Source organism: Globicephala melas, chromosome 2 (assembly GCF_963455315.2).
Source record: "Globicephala melas chromosome 2, mGloMel1.2, whole genome shotgun sequence".
NCBI lineage: Eukaryota > Metazoa > Chordata > Mammalia > Artiodactyla > Delphinidae > Globicephala > Globicephala melas.
Window position 1 is genome coordinate 61,112,171 of NC_083315.2, and position 20,751 is coordinate 61,132,921.

Here is a 20,751-nt window from a genome sequence, read left to right on the forward strand (position 1 = left end):
TGTGCATCCTGCCTCTGCACATCTGTAGAGTGACAGTACAACCTTAAGGGGTAGTGAATTAAATTATATAATATACTTTGCACTATGCCTGACATATATGAATGATCAATAAAGCTTAGCTGCTGTTATAATAATTTGGTTTCAGAGACGTTCAGTTATGCGTTCAGTAATCTTTTTGGAATGTTCTTTAAAAAAAAAATAATAACAGTTAGAAAATGTCCTACTCCCTGCCCCTTCCCCACAGATGTTTTTCTTAAAGGTTATCTTTTCAAAGAAAGAGATTTCTAGGCTGTATGTTTTTGATTCTAGGAGGTTTACAGGGAATCTGAACTTCCCTCTTTTTTAGAATTGATGATGGGTAGCATCATTACCTAATTTGAAAAAGAATGGGAAAGTTGCATTCTAACTGTAAAGTAAAATTTCAAATTAGAAATCTGTTTTACACTCAATTTTTATTTCTTTGCCTATTATTATTAATGGATGCATAGCAAGAAAACAAACTGACATTAGGGATTTGATTTTTTTTTTTTTAATAAAAAGTAACTTCTACGAAATCTCTGGTAAATTCAAATATGCCATAGCCTGGTCTCCTAGAATTTATGATTCTCTTGATATTCAGAAAGATGGCTCTGATATGAAAAACTCCCCTAGTCAAAGAAAGATGGTTTTATTATACTGTTCATTAAAGTACTCATAATTACTAGTACATTTTAAGTTGTTAATAGGATGAAATTTAATGAAAGGGTTTTAAGCTTAATCCTTGGTTAATGAGAATTGTGTTTCTCAGCATTCTTTTAACAAATATTATTGAGTATAATATGTATAGCAAGGAATTGTGGGGATACAAAATTAGAGACATATCCTGGTTTCTAGATGATTTATAATTTGTTAAAATATACTCTTTCTCACAAACACATTATTGCCTCATGCGTCTTCATGGATTTATAGAATACTGTATTTCAATTAATTGAGCATTTATAATATGTAGATTTACAGAATATTAGAGCAGAAAGGACCTTAGAAATCATCTGTTCCAATCTTCTAATTATACACACAAGGGAACTGAGGTTTCATATTTAATATAAATATTATATAGAGTGTTACATATAACCCATGTTATTAAGTGGAACGATTTCTATACAATATTTCATTAAAAAAATTTATTTATTTATTTATTGCTGCGTTGGGTCTTCGTTGTGGTGCGCGGGCTTCTCTTGTGGAGCATGGGCTCTAGGCTTGCGGGCTCAGTAGTTGTGGCACACAGGCTTAGTTGCTCTGTGTCATGTTGCATCTTCCCGGACCAGGGCTCGAACCTGTGTCCCCTGCATTGGCAGGAGGATTCTTAAACACTGCTCCACCAGGGAAGACCCTCTACACATTCTTATGCTTTTTTTAAAGTCACAATTTAAATTGATATGTCTAGCATTTTATTACCATGCAGTTTGGCATTCATTTTTGAAACACTATCAGAGAGTACCTGATAACACATTCTAGAGAGTCAATCTTGGCCTATTCTGTAGCAGGGTTTATAATTTTGCTAGATATGATAATACTTTCAGACTAGTGAGTATAGAGCTACCTTTTTCAAATACTAGGGTTCATTGATCTTCGTATACTGTCTTTTGAAATCAAGGCAGTAGGGTTTGATTATATACTGCATACTTTACAGTAAGGCAAGAGATTCTGGTTAATGGGAAAATTATCTGAACCAAGGGTGGCATAGCTACCAAATAATGGTTGGAGAATGGAGTTGAGGATTTATCAGTTTTGACAGAGGAAAAAAAAAAAACTAAGGAATTTGGAGGTGCTTTTGTAGGACTAGATACATTTAAATTTGAGGCATAGCTATTTAACAATCAAAGGGGTTCTTAGAAAATTATTGCTTAAAGTTTTTGGGAAAAGTTTGTAAATCACAAATATACTGTGTTTAGAACTGGAAGTTAATTGACCTAGAGTTTTACTCTGGGATAACTCCACTCTAATTGCTTGATCTTACACAACACAACCTCCAGGTTTCCCGAAGTAGGGTGATCATAATTCTGTTTGTGCCTATTGCAACAAAATTATTCATAACATCCCTTTCCTTCTTAAAAGTGTTCTCGTTTTGATGATAAATTATGTGGTTACTTTACCCATAAATGTAATATCTGCCCTCGAGTACTTAATGTGATGAACACATATGAAACTTCCTCCTGTACTGGGTAAGATTCTTTTCCTTAAGCTGGGAGATTTCTGTTCAGTGGAGTTAGGAGGGCATTAATAAAGATAGCCTAGTGGAGATCAGGGTGATCTCAAGGTTTAAGACAATTTATAGGCTAGAAAAGAGCCCTGTGTTTTCTGTGCTTGCATCAGAAACACAACATAGGTGGATGTTACTTAGCTTGTCTGGGCAAAACTGAATTCTCATTGCTCAAAGGTAGTTGTGCACTTATGTATCATTAAAAATTTTAGGGCTTCGCTGGTGGCACAGTGGTTGAGAGTCCGCCTGCCGATGCAGGGGACACAGGTTCGTGCCCTGGTCTGGGAAGATCCCACATGCCACGGAGCGGCTGGGCCCGTGAGCCATGGCCTCTGAGCCTGCGCGTCCAGAGCCTGTGCTCCGCAACGGGAGAGGCCACAACAGTGAGAGGCCCACATACTGCAAAAAAAAAAAAAAAATTATCTGCAGTCAGATACACTCAATCCCAAGGGCAAATAAATCTGTGTACATAGTTATAAGTATTTTCAGTTAGTATATTTAATTTTTTAAATAGACTTTATTTTTTAGAGTGCTTTTAGGTTTACAGCAAAATTGAGCAGAAAGTAGAGTTCCCACATATCCCCTGCCCACACGCACACTTACAGCCTCCTCCACTAACACCATCCCTACCAGAGTGGTACATTAGATACAATTGATGAACCTACGTTGACATATCATTATCACCCAAAGTCCGTAGTTTACGTTAGAGCTCATTCTTGGTGTTGTACCTTCTACAGGTTTTGACAAATGTATAATGCCATATATCCACCATTATTACTAGAGAATAGTTTCACTGCCCTAAACATTCTTTGAGGTCCACCTATTCATCCCACCTCCCCCTTAGCCCCTGGCAACCAGTGATCTTTTTGCCATTTCCATAGTTTTGCCTTTCCCAGAATGTCATATAGTTGGAATCATATAGTATGTAGCCTTTTTTAGATTTGCTTTGTGCATTTAAGGTTCCTCCATGTCTTTCCCTGGCTTAATAGCCCATTTCTTTTTAGCACTGAATAATATTCCATTGTCTGGAAGTATATTTAATTTTAAGAAAGTGTTATTGATAGGCTGTTTCTAGATAGGCTTACTAAATTTACCACAAGAAGGATCTTAGTTCTTTTTAACAACAGATTGAATGTATGTTAAACTGTTAAGTTTTATAAAAATTTCAGGTGCTGCCCTTTATTAATTTGGCCACTGACCACACCACCAGAGAATTGTCTGTAATGTCTTTTTTAAACTCTTTCTTATGAAGCCAGGCTTTTCAAGAGAAGAGTGGTGGAATCATCAGCACTATGGGGAAGTCTTGCTTCTGAACCATCTTTTGTTTTCTCACTCTTCTCTCCCCCTTCCCCAACACACACACACACACACACACACACACACACACACACGCACGCACGCACGCACGCACGCACACACAAACAGAATTGCTTTAGGACCTCTTTGATTCTGTGCAGTTCTATCTCCATTCTTTAATAGAATTATAATTTTAAGGAGTTAGTGATTGTAGTGTGCTGCACATTCAGATGGAGGGGTCCTGACTTTTCATAGCCAGAAATTATTAATTAATTAATTACATTTAAGTGGTGACAAAAATATCTGTAACTTTAACTACAAAAAACTTTCCTGGCCCAGTGAGGCGCATTGACTGCAGTTGTGGAAAGTGTTAGGAGACCATGCTTTGGCTTTGGACACACCTGGATTCCAGTCCAGACTCTTTCACTATTAGCTTATAACTGTGGGAAAAGTACTCAACTTTTTTGGGCCTTAGTTTCCACATCTTGAAGGGGATTATAATGGCACCTATGTCATGTTGTGAGGATTAAATGAGATCATGTAAAAGTGCTTATTAGTACATCGTCTAACACATAACACATACTTAGAAAATGTTACCTGTTGATATACATGTCTAATGATAAGTAATACTAGTAATAGCTGTCAAAGAGAGCACAGATAGATGTCTGTTAGTGTTTAAGGGATTTTTACTTTTGTTTTTAGGTGAGTTTGCGTAAATATATATCATATAATTTACTAATTCAAAGGACATTTTCAACTTGGTCCTCTTGTCCTGTATGCAAGTAGAAAACTGAAATAAATCAGATCAGCATTCCTTCTTCCTTAGGAGTGTCTTGTCCAGGGGTTGCAGTGTCAGTTTGAGTGACTTTCTTGGTTCTCTGCAGTGGGGAATTGTGTTCAGACTGTTTCTCGGCTACCTTTGAATTGTGGTGCGTTGGGATTTGTGATTATATTGGAATCGGATGGGTTCTTGGTGTTTCTGGACATACTTGCAGGCATTCCTTTTATGTTAGCGTGGTTAGTATATTGGATGCACAGGCTTAAATCTAAGCTTGTTTTGAAGTGCAATTCAGAAGAAGGGAGAAAAAATACAGAACAGATCCACTAGCAGCATATTTCTAGAGCATAATCAAGCACATAATCACAGCATTCGAGAGGACATAAACTCCCCCAGTTAACAGAGAATGTGAGAATAAGCATTTGTGATTTCCACTTAATGATCAAGAATATGATTAAAACAGAGTAATACTTTTTACTGCTCTCTAGGGATTTACTGATAACCAGTTTTCTTTAGTGATTGAACCAGTAGTAAAATGAACAAAACCAGCTTCCTTCTCTCTGTATATTAGTTGGCATTGACTTTGACAGGTGGGCAGGTGGCAGTTTGTAAGACTAAAACATAGCTTCTTGGGTACCCCTTTATCTGGAAGTGAGCTCAGCTTTTCTTGCAGGGGCTTGGTGTCTCCCTGCTGGAATTCTAAAACTTCCCCTGCATCTGAGAATGATATCTTTTTGGCTTCTTGGGGCCTCTCATAGCTAGTTCCTTTCAAGGAACTGACATTGCATCTCAAAAGGTAGTTTAGAGTAGCATTTGAAGGCAGAACAGTTAATCTAAGGCTGTTAATTACTGCTTCCTGTCCTTCCCAGACTCTGAATCTTTTATGAATTGAAAGACTAGTATGAATTTGGAGTTCTTGACCTCTACTTGAGTAAGTGTAGTACCTCCCTTAGGGTTCTGAGGTCCCTGGTGTAGAGTTTATCTCCAAAGGCAAATACTTCTGTGGATATAAACAGAAAAATTTCCACTTAGCAACCTGCATTTTCAGCCAGCCCCATTATATCCTTGGCTTTTGGTCTGTAGGAAAACTTCCATTGAATTCATACCTCTCCTGTGAAATATTCTCAACCTGATGTTGGTAGATACTGGCCCCACTCTGCTCATTGCAGAGGATCTGGCTTGGTCCCAAGAGTGACTCAGAGTACCCTCTTTTAGCTTCTCACCTGTACTTTAGATACTGAATTACCTTAGCCTGAATTGGTAAAAATGCGGAATGAACCCTTGGTGGTGGAGTAAATGGGTGAGAGAGAGTATGCTTGCACTGTGATATGGACCCCACTCCAAGTTCTTCCAGTAAGTCTGGATTTTTTTTTCACTCTCTTTTTGCCATTGCCACCTTGTCTTATGGAAGTGTAACCTCAAGCAAATTATGGGCCGTTGGAAGTAGGCATCAACTTTTAGTTCCTGGGCAGTGCCTGGCAATGTTGTTGAAGCCTAGCCTTCACCATAGAGTTTAGTTTAATTCATCATTGTACAGTTCTCATTCTTTTTGATCTGGCCTCTAGAAGCCAGGCAACTAAATTATTTGAAGAGAGCCTGTCAAATGCCATGGTTATTTTTTTGTTTTGTTTTGTTTTTATTTTTGTTTTTATCCCATGGTTATTTTTAAGACTGACTTTTCAGAAGATTTTTCTCGTTGTATAAATTTATGGGATTATGGAGGGCATAGTCCCTCCAGACACTGGCAATGAGTTGAGTTACTGTTACTGTTGGTTTTACTCCTGAGCTGACCCCCATAGTATTTCTTACTCTGAAGTACAGATTTTCTTGCTCTCCTGTGCCTGAGGGTCTGCATTCAGGTAGAGGCTGCTTCACAGACAATTGGGTTGTTTGCCATGGGCCCAGGGAAGAAGAGGATGTGGGGAAAGTCTAACCTGAATTCAGGATAGGATCCTGCATGAGAGAAATTTGCTAGCCTTTCAGTTGAAATTTGGACTCTGACTCCCAAAATAAGGTGTCAGTAGGTCAGTTAACACTTCTTGTTGTGACCCATAAAAGACATTGCATCTCTAACGGAGTGTTCACCCATCCAAAAGAGAGATCCTGACTTGCATATAACCTGTTGCCACTTGCGGTTATCTTTCATCACTTGCCTGAGTTTGGAAAGGTAATGGTTTGTGCTCTAAGGAAAGAGATTTCCCCGAGACCTGAGGCTTTCTCATTCCAACTGGCTGGGCCCATTGCTAAAACGCTTTCCAGTGGGCTTGCTTCTGCCTGGCCAGCACCTGGGCTGCCCCAGCTTGTAATTAGCCTGCCTTTGCTTCATAAGCTTCCCAGGGTGGTTCTTCTTCTAAAAGCTTGTATGAAATGCTGTTTACTGTCTCTTTATAGTTTAAAAATGAATCCTTTTTGTTCTTTGCAGCTCATTTGCTTTTTTCTTTTCTTTTCTTTTCTTTCCTTTAAATTACTATTAACACCTGTTGATTCTTTTTTTTTTTCTGATTGGCCTGTCACTGCATTCCTGCTCCCCCTCCCTCTAGCTGGGTTTGTCAAGTCGCCCATGTCAGAAACTAAGCTCACTGGGGACGCCTTTGAGCTGTACTGTGACGTGGTCGGGAGCCCCACGCCAGAGATCCAGTGGTGGTACGCAGAAGTCAACCGGGCAGAGTCTTTCAGACAGCTGTGGGACGGTGCTCGGAAGCGCCGTGTCACCGTAAACACCGCCTACGGGTCAAACGGCGTGAGTGTGCTGAGAATAACCCGGCTCACCTTGGAGGACTCTGGGACTTACGAGTGCAGGGCCAGCAACGACCCCAAGAGGAATGACTTGAGGCAAAACCCTTCCATAACATGGATTCGAGCCCAGGCCACCATAAGCGTCCTTCAGAGTGAGTCCAGCACCCTACAGTAGTAGTACTGTAGTCACTAGAGGTGGCCCGATGACCCTTCCCTTCTGCTTCCTTTCCCTCTTCCCCAGTACGATCACTCACCCCACCCCTTGTCTTCGTTTTTTCAAACCCACGATCCTTCTGGTTGTAGTGTATGAAAATATTTGTGGCAAATTTTATTTTTCTTCTTTGCTGTCCTCTTTACCTCCCTTATCCCCCAACCCTTCTCTGTGTCTTTCTCCTCAGGAACAAAGAACTTGGGGAAATCTGTGATTGTCCAAAATCATCTGCATTGGGAAGAGGTGGGGAGGGAGAACTGGGGAGGCTAACAACAAGAAAAAAAACAAACAAACACTTAAAACTCACAAAACCAGGCAGTCAAACCAGGATAGTGTTGAATTGTTTCTTTCCCTCTACTTTAATTTTGTAGTAGGTTTTCTGCTATCCTTTTGCTGATTTATTCTTTGGTGCCTTTCTATTTTTATTTCTCTCCCCAGTCTAACTACTTTTTATTTCTTCTGTTCATCTGTTTGAAGCTCTCTGAGTAGCTGCCTTCACCTCTATGGTTTTAAGTTTGTGTCTGCCCAGCCTCTTCCCTCACTGTGACTTAGTGTCATCCTGTTCTGTGATGGGAATGTTGCCATGAGTGTGGTGTGGTGATGTGTTTTGGTTGTTGGGTGGCATGTAAGCTTGGATATTTCCATAGTTCTAGCTCTTTTTCTTTTCTAAAACAGTGGCATGTGCTTCTCTGATAACAGCCCTCCACTGCAGCAGTATTACTTCTCACTGGTCCTGCCCAGCTAGTCTCCTATTCTCTTGAAAGCAGCAGCCTGAGATTTCCTCCTTATGTCTTGCTGTTAGGAGCCAGGTGACTCTAAGCTGCAAAGTATTTTTTAAAACCCCATCATGCTGTTTCAAAGTCAGAGTTGGATCTGTTGACAGATAGTTTGACTCTGATGACTGACTGTTGGCACAGCAGTCACTGCCACACTATCATTCCAGAGGCTGGCAACCCCAGAAATAGTTTGGAAGCCATTCACACTGGCCTTTCTTGTGTCTTAAAAAAGGAAACTAAATTCCAACCCTGTTCCTCTGTGTGGTAACAGTGAGCTGAGCAGTTGGGTCAGAATCCTTCCCTTCATCTGTAGTAGCGGGTACAAGTAAAACATCAGACACAGGAGCTTTTGTGGCCACCTCTTTCTGGATAGTGTCTTGCTGCTTGTATGGTGGGAAGGAGAGGGAGGGAGAAGCCACCACAGAGCCAGTGCTTCTGGCCAGAAAGAGTTCTAGCCCATATCTGTCCTTAGTATAGTTGAGGAAGCATTCTCCATTTAATGGAAAGATCTTCTGGGTTTTTCACCTTCTTGTCAAGGACTCAGTAGGAGTCCCTAGAGTCAGTTCAGGCTTAAAGAACTGATGGATTTAGAGAGTAAATAAAAATAGTAAATTACATTTATGAGGATATTGGTAATAGCACAGGAGGTAATCTGACATGGGCCTTGAATCTATATATTTCTATGGAAAATAGCAAGTTACTTGTCTGTTCTTTATAGCAACTCAGAAGATGCCTATGAAGAGGACTTAGAGTAGAGTTAGAGGCTGCTGCAGTTGGCACTGTTGAATTAGAGAACCTGCTTCTGGAAAGGGAAAAAGAAAACCTTGTCTATGTGAAAATGGGGAACATTAACCCAGTGATTTTTCTTTTATTTAACGATTTTTTCCCTTGCACGCCTCCTTCTCCTGCCCCCTTGCTCCTTTCCTTGTAAAAGCAGAATTACCCAAACGGCCACAAAGCTCTGCAGAAGTTTGTAGGCATGGACTGGGCTGGGCATTTGGTACTTGTACTTGCAGGAGCCTGACTCAGGTAGACTCATAGTTAAAAGGTCATGCCTTGGGTCTAGAAGAAGATGCGGCTTTGGGGTACCTACCTCTCAATCTCGAGAGTATACAGCAGTCTCCCAGTTTACTTAGAAATAAGCTTCCTAACTTTGGGGTGTCTGCATGTGGTTGAAACAAACCCTGGCTAGTTCAGACTCTCCCCAGACCTCCCCGTCAATCAGTTGACGCTAGTTAACTGTTTTAGAGAGCCAGGCTTCTTTTTTTTTTTCAACACCCTGAACGCCACTCTAATTGGATTTTTTTATGATTTCAGCGCCCTCAAGGACATTTGTCTCCAAGGGGAAGTTGAAATTTTCTATCTAAGAATGACCTCCTGGGCTTCCCTGGTGGCGCAGTGGTTGAGAGTCCGCCTGCCGTTGCAGGGGACACGGGTTCGTGCCCCGGTCCGGGAAGATCCCATATGCTGTGGAGCGGCTAGGCCCGTGAGCCGTGGCCGCTGAGCCTGTGCGTCCGGAGCCTGTGCTCCGCAACGGGAGAGGCCACAACAGTGAGAGGCCCGCGTACCGCAAAAAAAAAAAATGACCTCCTGGCAGTAATGTAAGGCAGGAAGAGAAGCGTGCCCAGTTTTTAGGTTCTCTCTCTGTCCATAGCATGTTCTACATATGAATGATGGCTAGGGTAAGTAAGGGTCTCCTAACCAGTGCTTCTAAATAGGAGTAAGTGGCAGGTAAGAATTTTTCAGCTTCTCCTAAATGTTCATCTCTCTTGGACTATCATGGGCAATGCTCGACCACCAGTGTTCGATCAGAAATAAAACCCCCCCAGCTTCATCCTGGTGCAGAATGCAGATGTGGCACCGAGGCCAAGGAGCTTGGTCTAGCACTGGTTTCCGTATACGGCAATTACAGGAGGAAGGTTACCCCACCCCACAGCCCTCCTATGGTGCAGAATCATATTTAAACCTATTAAAATTATTGACTTGCTCCCAGCTGACTCTCTCCTGGATCTTAAGGGAAAAAGTGCTTTCCTTTGCCTTCTGAGAATTCTTGGCAGAAAGTCTACCAGGTTGCTTTCATCACCTTCTTAATCTCACTGAGCTGCAGTGGTCATTTGCATCACCACAGGTAAGAGTAGCATTTGCTTTGGCCTCCTTGTAATTTAAGCATCTGGAAGCTCTTGGCCTCAGAGTTTACCCTTTCTCAGTGCAGTCTGAGAGGAAGAACCAGAAGGCGAGTCCCAAATGGGACAGAAAATAAAATTGAATAATAAAAATTCAGTAAAAACCTAAAAGTGTGTTTGGGTTTTAATGTTGCCTTTATATTTTTTTAATTTCTGTGGAGTACTGGTTCTCTCTTTTTATTGCTTTTGTTTTTGCTTGGTTTTGATTTTCCTGAAATTGTGGTGCTTTCTGCCGATGGTGTGTGTGCGCCTTCCATTGCAGGGTTTGCAGCTGTTCTGCTCGACTTAAGGCCCAGGGATTTGGCTTCTGTCCAGTGTGTTTTGGAAACCATGGGACACCACTGCTCTAATGTTTACATGCATCTGCTTCTGTCTTAGTAGCTGCTATGCCTCCATTATCTGTACATAGAGACCCTGTTTGATGTTACGGATAAGGACCAGTGCTGAATGAAAGATAACCACTATCCTTTTGCCAGAGTTGGAAAATAATTAGAACGAATTTACTTGAGCAAACTTGAGGATTTGCTTTATTTATCACAAGTTTCTTTGACGATATGAACTCTACAATGTTACACTGATTAGGAGGTGCTTGGGCATTACATTTTTCAAGTGTCCCATGACGTCTCCGTCCTCTCCTGCTTCCTGCACAATGAACAAAGCTTAGTTCCAGTGAAGGGAGAGAGTTTTGTCTTCAAGAGTTAAGAGTCAGCACTATACTTTATAAAATGTTGTCAGGGAGCTGCTACAGACTTGTAGACAGGAAGTAGCCAGGTTCAGGGAAATGGGAAGTTAGTCAAGGATTTCTGAGAAAGAATTGGAAGAAAAGTAAAAGAGCAAATACCTCTGATTGTGGATTGGAAAAGATGGCTAGTTTAGACTTTACCTGAAAATGTTTGACCAAGAGTAGAAAAAGAACTAACCATGGGAAATGATTAAAGATAAATAACGACAAAAGACAATAAACAAACTTCAAGACTTTAATATAGTGATGGAATTCAAAGTGCTTTATGAACCTTCCAGTAACAGTATTGATATAGTGTGCCTTAAAAAATTTCTGCTCAATGTGTTATAATATTTGACTCAAATAGGTTATTTTTGTAGATACCAAATGAGTGATCCCAGGTTATCTAAGCCCAGGTAGAACCAGAAGATGAAGTATATAACTTGCCCTAGGGTGGAAGGTGTATGGGGATGTTTTTGGGTTGGAGGAGGAGGGATAAAGAATTCGGTCAGATGTGTTTTCTAGGCCCAGCTTTGTCACTAATGATAATTATGGCCTTTCACAAGTCATTGTACCTTTCTAGCTCTTAAAGAGTGGGATTCATTGAACTCTTAAGGGCCTTTCAGCTCTAAAATTCTAGGAGCCCATCATACCAACATATACCACATTCTAGTTATGATTATCTTAGAATGGAAAGTGTTTTAAAGTGCAATTCTGAAAAAATTTTGTCTTTGGAGTAAAATATGGGCTGGAGAGAAGAACTTATGGTTCCTTAACAGTTTTCTCTCAGCAAAATTTGGAAAATGCAATAGACTTTCAATAGGAAATTTGCTTTTAGGATCTACATTGTCTTTTTCTGCATAATTAATGGCCAGGCTGTTTTGCCATAGATTTATCAGATATAAATGTGGGAAAAGCCATATATGCCTAATTATAACTATTACTGTTTCAAGGCAGGAAGTTTATTAGTTATCTAAATGATATTGCCTATTGCCTTTGTCTTCAGAACTGCAAAGTGGAGCCTGATTTTCTAATTGAAGCCGAATTGGTTGGTGGTTCTTATCTCATAAAATGGTGGTATTCAAAAGCGTACTGTTGCCAGTGCAAGCATCCATAATACTCCCATTCTTTTCACGTCTAGGCCAACTGGTCTTCAGGCTGTTGTCTGCGCTAGTGGTCATTTGCTTATAATCATTGTTTTTCCTTTCTTGACTTCCTCCAAAGTGGCAAAGTGAAATTCCTCATGTGGTCCTGTCTGCCCTCCCTCTTCTAGTCTCCCCAACCTACCCCATCCAACTCTCAGGCCAGGGCTGCAGAGCATGGAACTGTGGCTCCCTATCATTGTGCACTCTTATTACAGAGCCAAGGATTGTCACCAGTGAAGAAGTCATTATTCGAGAAAGCCCTGCGCCCCCTGTCACCCTGCAGTGTAACCTCACCTCCAACTCTCACACCCTTACATACAGCTACTGGACAAAGAATGGGGTAGAACTGACTGCCACTCGTAAGAATGCCAGCAACATGGAATACAGGTGAGAGGGGCTAGCAACTCCTGGGAAGATGGGAGGGAACATGGTTGAGTTTACTTGACATTCATAATCTGTAATTATGCTATGTGGGAGAGACATGGTCCTCCCCTGGAGACTCTAATCCAGTATATCTGGGGTGAGGCCCAGGAATCTAGAAAGGATTTCTAATGAGTGGCCAGGTTTGAGAGCCGTAGAAGATCCCTTCACTATGATGATAGAGCAGCTGAGGGCATCGGGAGTGATTTGCTTAGGGTAACAATGCTAGTCAATAAAAAAGCCACAATTAGAATGCAGGTCTCTTGACTAAATCCAGTGGTTTGAGGAATCAGATTGAAATCTGATCTAGGACTCTTAGAGCAATATCACCCTAAGTGATATTTCCACTGAGTAGATTTCCTAGTGAATTACCTTTTAGGAGTGTTTATTATGACCATAACCTGATCAGGACCAGTGGGTACAGAGCTCATTACTGATCTGGAAAAGGATGGTAGCCTGGAAATACCCTTTAATGAAAGGGGGATATTTGCTGGCAGAAGTTACCCAGCACCTGAAGATTTGGTACTTTTTTGGAATATCTAGAACACCTGGTACCTCACCTTTCAGAATAGTTTGTTCCTAGTTGAAAAGGGTCAGCTAATCCTATTTGGCAGGATGATGCAGTGCAAAGAAAGAGTGCACTGGAGTGAGACCAGGAAAACCTGTGTACCTAGTAGTAGCAAGGACATTCTGCAGTATTTTGCAGAATTGAAATCATTTCATACCCCTTATTTAATTGACCCACATTAATTTGTGGATCCTCCTTTTTTTTGGATAAGAAAACTGAGACTCAAAGAGTAATAATGCTTGACTGCTTTCAAGGCCACATACTGTACCTAATAAGTTGCAGAACCAAGGCTAGGTTCCAGGTCTTCTGACTTTCTAGAATCTAGGTCATTGGTTTTTTTTTGTTTTTTATTGTTTGTTTGTTTGTTCTTCTGCTGTATTATACCATTTCGTGGCAAGGTAGTTAATCTCTCTCCACTGTAGTTTCTTTTGATATGAAATTGGAAATATAGCCTCAGCTGTATCCTCATAGTTTGGAAAAGGTTAATCAAATAGAGATGCTGAGTGGAATAAAAGGCATCTATTCTTGGTCTATTAGTTTTACAAGTTTGTTTTTTTATAATACCTCTTTCAAGGTACTACACGTCCAATCTTGTTTCTCTTGGGTCTTTACTATGTTACCCCCCAAAGCTTTGAACTGTAACTTTATGTAAAGTTTGAACCTAACTTTATAGAACGACTCTTTTTTTTTTTAATTGGAGTATAATTGCTTTACATTGTTGTGTTAGTTTCTGCTGTACAATGAAGTGAGTCAGTTATATGTATACATATATCCCCTCCCATCTTGGACCTCCTCCTCCCACCCCCCAGTTCCTACCCATCTAGGTCATCACAGAGCACTGAGCTGAGCTCCCTGTGCTATACCACAGGTTCCCACTAGCTATCTATTTTAGACATGGTAGTGTATTTTTCCTCAGCCTATTTGAAGCTCTCCGGGGGGTGTTCTGCATTGTCAGAGTTTTTCAGGGAATCTGTAGAGTAACAACTCACATTTTGTAGAGTAACAACTGATAAGTCCCTTGGGCCACCTAATAAGTTGACCATGGAGCCAGTGTCAGACCCTGCTTCTGCTTAGCCTGTAGGGGACATATTTGATTTGCTTTAGTTACTTCCCAATAGCTAGTCAAAGGAAATGTTGTGGGGAGATTTTGAGCCCATAGGCATGGCCCCAAGTTTGGGAGTCATCTCTCAAGGAACTTACTGTAGTCAAGTCTAAGCCCTAAAGATATTGCTGCTGCTGCTGCTGCTCCTCCTAACTCTGGAACATTGCTAAGAGCAGCTAACTGGTGTCTGTTTCCCTATTGGGAGCATATTGATATAAGAATAGGCATTTGGTTCAAATTGAGAAGACTGTTGACAGCTCCTCTTAGAATCTTATGCTGCCGTGGGTATGCTGAGACAGTCCTGTGGGTGGGCTATGTCTCTCCTCATCCATACTCTCTTCAAGTCTTTTTTGGGATGAACAGTAAGATGAGTAAGTGCATTTGGCCAGTGTTTGAGGTCAGGCGTTTTTCTCAGACATTAGTGCAGTGGAGATTTGACCATTGCAAGTACTACATTTTAACCATTGAGCAAAAGAGTAGGAGCGGGGGCTTTCCTGGTGGCGCAGTGGTTGAGAATCCGCCTGCCGATGCAGGGGACACGGGTTTGTGCGCCGGTCCGGGAAGATCCCATGTGGAGCGGAGCGGCTGGGCCCGTGAGCCATGGTCACTGAGCCTGCGCGTCCGGAGCCTGTGCTCTGCAACGGGAGAGGCCAGAACAGTGAGAGGCCCGCGTACCACAAAAAAAAAAAAAAAAAAAAAAAAAAAAAGAGTAGGAGTGAAATAATGTTTATTTTCTCATCTGGAAGCTGATGTTTCTCTGTTTTCTGTAATTACACACCAGCCTTTCTGCACGTTTGGGGGGATGTGTCTAGGCCAGCATGAACTGAGCTGATATGAAGCTGACCTTCAGGGCCAAGAAAGCTTGTATAGGATCACCCTATAGGATTCAGAGGAAGTACTGTTCTCTTCATACATACTTCTTGCAGTCCTTTCACTCTGCTTAACTTGGTCTAAGTTTGTGTTCATTCATGTGTTTATTCATTTTTCTACTGTATTCCAGGCACCAGGGTATGTGCTGGGTATAGAATTGTGTACCAAATAAACAGTGCCTATCTACATAGAACTTGGTCTGTAGGGAAAAACAGACATTCATCAAGCAATCACATAAATAAATAATTACATATTGTGATAAGGGTCGTGAAGAATTACAGTGTAGTATGAGAGAGAATGTCAGGGAGAGGGATGTCACTTAGATTGGGGGGTGGAAGTGACACGTAAGCCAAGACCAATGGAAAAGGACTTAAGAGGCTAAGAGTGATGGGACGAGCATTCTATATAAAGGAGCATCTTGTGTCAGGGTTTTGAGGTAGGAACAAGTTCAGCACATTGAAAAACTGAAAAGAGACCTGTAGGGCTAGAAAGTGGCTGAGATGACACTAGGGAGGGGCCAGATCATGCAGGGCCCTTGAGTTCTAGCTGCACCTAAAAGTCTTGAGAACTGAGCTGCATCTCTGTGGCTGATGCTCTGATGGCAGATTTTTTCCCCCAGTATTCCTATGTCCTGTTAGTAGACTTATTGAAAGGCATGCTACTAAAATGCAGGGTAGGAAGAACACTACTACTAAAAGTCTTCAGGAAAGCGCAGAAAAAGATTTGCTTTTTTTCTGCTCTTATTTATTTGACTGGAACCACCAGGTGAGCAAGAACTTTTTGGTGATGGCTCCATCTTCTGTATCTAAGTGTAGATTATAGTAGTTTGTACAGCCCTCTCTTTTGATTACTTGCTTTGTAGTTTATTTCTCCCAATAGACTGGAGCATCTTAATGTTAGGGACCTGTATTCCTGACACCCAGTAAGAAGTAAATTATTAATACACAGAGGGAGGTTTTTGCTTTTAGTTAGGAGGAGGTGAGTTGCATGTCAGGGCACGACTTGGAGAGCAGGGTCCCTGGTTGCCCCTTTGATTCTCCTTTTGTTGTGTATTTTGACTGTTCCCAGCTTCCTTACTTGATTTTTCTTCTCATCTCTGCAGGATCAATAAACCGAGAGCTGAGGATTCAGGCGAATACCACTGTGTATATCACTTTCTCAGTGCTCCTAAAGCAAATGCCACCATTGAAGTAAAAGGTACAAACCAACAAAGGCTGCGGTGTGAGCCTCTCACTCTGCTTCTGAGACACTGACTTGGTCTGGGCTTCCAGTCTTTGAGCTTTTCTTGTTTTCATAATGGGAGGCAGTATAATATTATGGATAGGACTGAAGGGTCAGGAGCTCAACTGCCAGGGTTTAAATCCAAATCCCATCATTCACTGTGTGACCGTGGCGAGTTATTAACTTCTCTATGCTTCTGTTGCCTCATTTGTAAAACCTAACACGTGGCACATGGGTAGGTTAGAGGAATTAAATAAGTTAATATAGTAGGTTGAACCATATGAAATTTCTGTTTTTGTAGTTCAAAAAATGTTTCAATTTTGGTAGCTTCATAATGGTTCATCCTTAGGTAAAGCTCTTAGAATAGAGCCTTTGAAGTAGTATTATGTAGGTATCTCCAATGGGCCAGGATTTGGCAAAGTACAGTGTGCAGGGTGAATATAAGCTCTTTGTAAGGTAATTCATTAGAATTGTAATAAAAACTCTGGGTGCCCGGCATCTTAAAGATGAGATTGTAGCTGAAGGTTGCAAGAAAGGCCAATAGAACTGTAAGAGTCAGAGCTGACTAACATTTAACCCAGCTTTCCTGTGTTATTTCAAAGAAGCAGTTGAGACCCAGAAAAGTGAAACCACTAGCTCTCTGTCACACAGTGAGTTTGTGGCAGAGCTAGCATAGAACCCAGGTCTTGACTGCCATCCCTATGTTTTTCCATTTTATAAAATGGCCATGGGGAGGCAGGGCTACTGTTTGAGGTCAGACTGAAGAGGTGAGGATCTTTTTTAGTCCTTTTCATTTTGCTTAGGAAGGACAAACTTGTTCTCTAAATCTATAGGGTGATCCCTAGAAGGTGGAAGGATAAATTTAGGAAATGGGAATGGCATATATAGCAGGTATTCAGATTTTCCTTAAAATATTTGGAAGACTAAAAATTCAGACTCAAGAAAATCTTAGACACAAAGTTTCTATTATATGTTGTTACTAAAGGAAAGTAGTGTCTTGGTGACACTTGCCCTAACTTGTGTCCTTGTTGACATAAGGACGGCCAGTGCCTCCTCTAGTGGCCAGATTCGATTCTAAATACCTGAAGGGGTGGAGTCACAGTGGCATGGTTACAGTCCACACAGGCCAGAGAACCTAGGATTTGATTAACTCCGTGGCTTTTCTTGTAGAGTTCTGGGTTTATCACTGTTTTTGAAGAGTGCCATATTTATTCAACATGAGGATGAAAGTGTGATAAAGCGTTTTCTCTTAAGCCAGCCAAGGGCCCTGGATGAGCTGAGCTACGTGGGGAGACGTTTCACTCCTTCATATGAGATCTGAGGCCCTGCAACATTCCAGGCTAAACTTTTGGCACAAAGTTCAAGTGCAGAGGGAATGGGATGGGTGAGGGAGGGAGAGTGTCTAGTGTCTAGTTAATCGAGGTCTCCAAGCCTAAAGGATAATTACATATAATTCGAAGTCTTGACTAACTCTAATCGTATTGATCAAGCGCTAATGATTTCTAAGCAGCACTTTCAGGAGTAGAAAGAGAGTTATTTTTCCATTGGTTTGTCTGCTCAAGAAAGTGAAGTTCCGATGGCCCCAAAGGCATCTTTCCTCACATTCTTTTTAGCAAATGAGAAGTGGTCTGGAGGCTGCAGTCAGGAGTGTCTTCCGAGGAAGATACAACAGGCACAGTATCTCACCATAGTGAAGGCATGTACTGTGCTCTGTTGCATTTGTACTGTACAATAACCCTGTGAGGTGGATTGGACAGGTGGTATTAATATCCTCATTTTAAAGAAGTAGACCTTAAGAGAATTCTGTTTTATATAATCCTAAAACATATTCTGTGACTAGCTTGGGCAGATACGTTAGTCTGTCAAGAAAATTCATATGGAATTCTAGTCTTTCTTCCTTCTCTCCCCTGACACCTGGATAGAGAACAGCTGAAAACTTAATGTCTTTTAGGTTAGAGATAGTTTGGTCTGGTAAAGACTGAACACTTGGCTTTTCTTGTGTAAGTTTAGGAGGGTTTGCCATAGGCCCAGGATCACATTCTAAGCTAGCTCCCGATTATGGTTGGGGTAGAAAACTGCCTTGAATTTACAGCGTTATATGTGTTGTTCCCACAGCATTTTCATGTAAACTCTTGTTTCCTCAGTTCCTCTAGGGTGGGGTAAGAGACAGTTATCTTTTTATAGCTATAATGATTTAAAAACTCTGCTGAGTAATAGAGAGGCAAGAGGTGGTTGTACTCAAGAACAGAGAAATTCAGGGGATTCAGGAACATAAGTGATCTCTGCCAGGAGGAGTCTCTGAGAGTCTCCATTTGTGGTTTTAACTAAATCGACATTTCAAGGCAATATAATTCAGACCATACATACATATTTCTTTAGCACTTATTCTACACTCAGCCCTTTTCTTCCCCATCTGGCTTTCCCTGCAGTTGAAAACTTCCCTGGGGTGTTGTTTGGGCTCAGCACTGTGGGGAGTGAAGGACTTAGACTAGCCAGAGACTGGGCATTATATGTCAAATGACTAAATCTTGAGTTACTTGTTATGTACAAAAGAAAAGAAGGCTGAAGGAATCAGAGGGAGGGACACATATCTGGGAACAGACCTGAGGTGGCAGTGCTTTTCCACCTTAGCCTGTAGATCCCCGTCAAGAAAGGAATTTTGAGGGTGGTCGTATATACATGTGGTAGGGAAGGCCTTGCACCTGAAGTAAGGTTGGTTTGTTTTTTCTTTCTCTTTTTTTAAAGGACAAGAATGAGGCACAGTATAAACAGGAAGATACTATTACTGTTGAGGATTACATTTCTTAGGTATTTGGCAGGTGACCTGAGCAGATGCTGGGGGAGGAAGATGGAGCAGGGCTGGCCAGGGGGAGAGGAAACAGCAATGACTAGACCTTGTGGGACCTCGGTCCTATAACCAGCCTCTCCAGGGATCTGCTTAGATAACTCTGGGGAGGCTTCTTTTTCCTTTTAGACTCCTCAGAGGTTGTGTCTTCTGGAGACTCCACACCTTACCATACAGCATTTGTGAAAGAATAGGTGTTGAATTTTCTATCCCTGTAATTATTCAACTTTTCTAGCCCTTAGTCCCTCCCTCTTCCTCTTCCTTTTCTAAAATTAAAAAATGTGCTCACAAAAACAAGTTAAAGTTTTCTATGTAATGGACAAATTTGAAAAGAAAATACCTCTCATGACTCCCAGACCCTATCCTCACCCTTCAATCATTTTGGTGACTCCAGTAAACAAGGAGTTTGAGTTTTATTGCTGTTTTTAGAAAAGGATTTTGGTGGTCAGCAAGTCCTCTGCGACAGACATGCCATTGCCGCTTGTGAAAGGTACATCCCAGCCCCAGGAAGGTTTGAGTCTGGTGTTTTATTAGGGCCATCATTATGTCTCCCTGCTCATTGGGCATTTCAATTGAATTTCAGTCTTTTGGTGGCTATGAGAGCCAAGATTGATCTTGTTTTTCTTCTCCCTACTTATTAGCTTTCTTGCTATTTGAATATTATGACTAAATGTTAGGATTTCTAGAAGTGACCTTGCCCTGCATCCCTGTTTCCTACTCTGTTGCATGGCCTTACAACTGATATATCAAAGTTCAGACTGGCTGAGGCGGACTGTATAGTGATGGTGACAGATACCATTATTAGGAGTAATAATACACCTCTCACGTTTGTACAGCACTTTCAGCATGCAGAGTGTTTTTGTGCTCATTTATTCGTTTGACGGGCAGCTAGTTTGACAGGTGGAGATGCTTAGAGGTTGTGACATAGTTTAAATTCGAGCTGATGTCAAAGCTGGTTCTGTCTCAGAATTGCCCTGACTTGAAAAGTCTCTGAAAGCATAACAGTAATATCTTGAAGCTGCTTGAACATTTTGAACATGAACCATAGCCCAAATAACCATACCTGTTCCTTCTTTTCCTCTCTTCAGGGTGCTACTCTGACCTACCTTAATAAGAATAAGAACAGCTAACGTTATTGTGTGCTTATTACTATGTGCCAGGCACATTACTTGTCCCTTTCCTCTCCTGTAGTCTTCACAACTCTGAGGTAAATGCCATTATTATCTCCACTTTCCAGGTGAGAAAATTGAGGCTCCAAGGGAATTGAATGATTTGCTCAGTGTGACATAGTCAACCAGTGGGGCCAGAGCTCTCACCCAAGCACCCTAGTACCAGAGCCCATGTTCCTAAGCACTAAGCCACACCGCTGTGTTCAGCATGTAACAGTGTAAAGGTCTTGGACTGACCGAAGAAATGGGTTCTAATCCTGGCCCTGCCATTATAAACTTGCTGTGGCCCTGACCAGTCACTTTCCTTCGTTGGGCCTCAGATTCCCCAAGTGTATGATGAAGTAAGATGAGATAGATGATCTTGAAGGTTTTGTAAGGCTCTAAAGGTCTGTGGTTCCCTTATGTGAACACAGATGAGAAGTTGGGTTAGTGAAGGAAACGATTTCTAAGCTTCTTTTCCTAGTAATAGTG

General features: G+C 41.4%; 1 protein-coding gene across 2 annotated transcripts in view; it reads left to right on the forward strand.

The window, feature by feature from the left end:
- NPTN (neuroplastin) overlaps positions 1–20,751 on the forward strand; it is a 55,790-nt gene that overhangs the window by 16,949 nt on the left and 18,090 nt on the right. For both annotated transcript variants that reach the window (XM_060294015.1, XM_060294014.2), the window contains exons 2-4: positions 6,854–7,201; positions 12,301–12,472; positions 16,148–16,242. In XM_060294015.1, the coding sequence (XP_060149998.1) occupies positions 6,854–7,201; positions 12,301–12,472; positions 16,148–16,242 (615 nt within the window). The remainder of the gene's footprint in view (positions 1–6,853; positions 7,202–12,300; positions 12,473–16,147; positions 16,243–20,751) is intronic.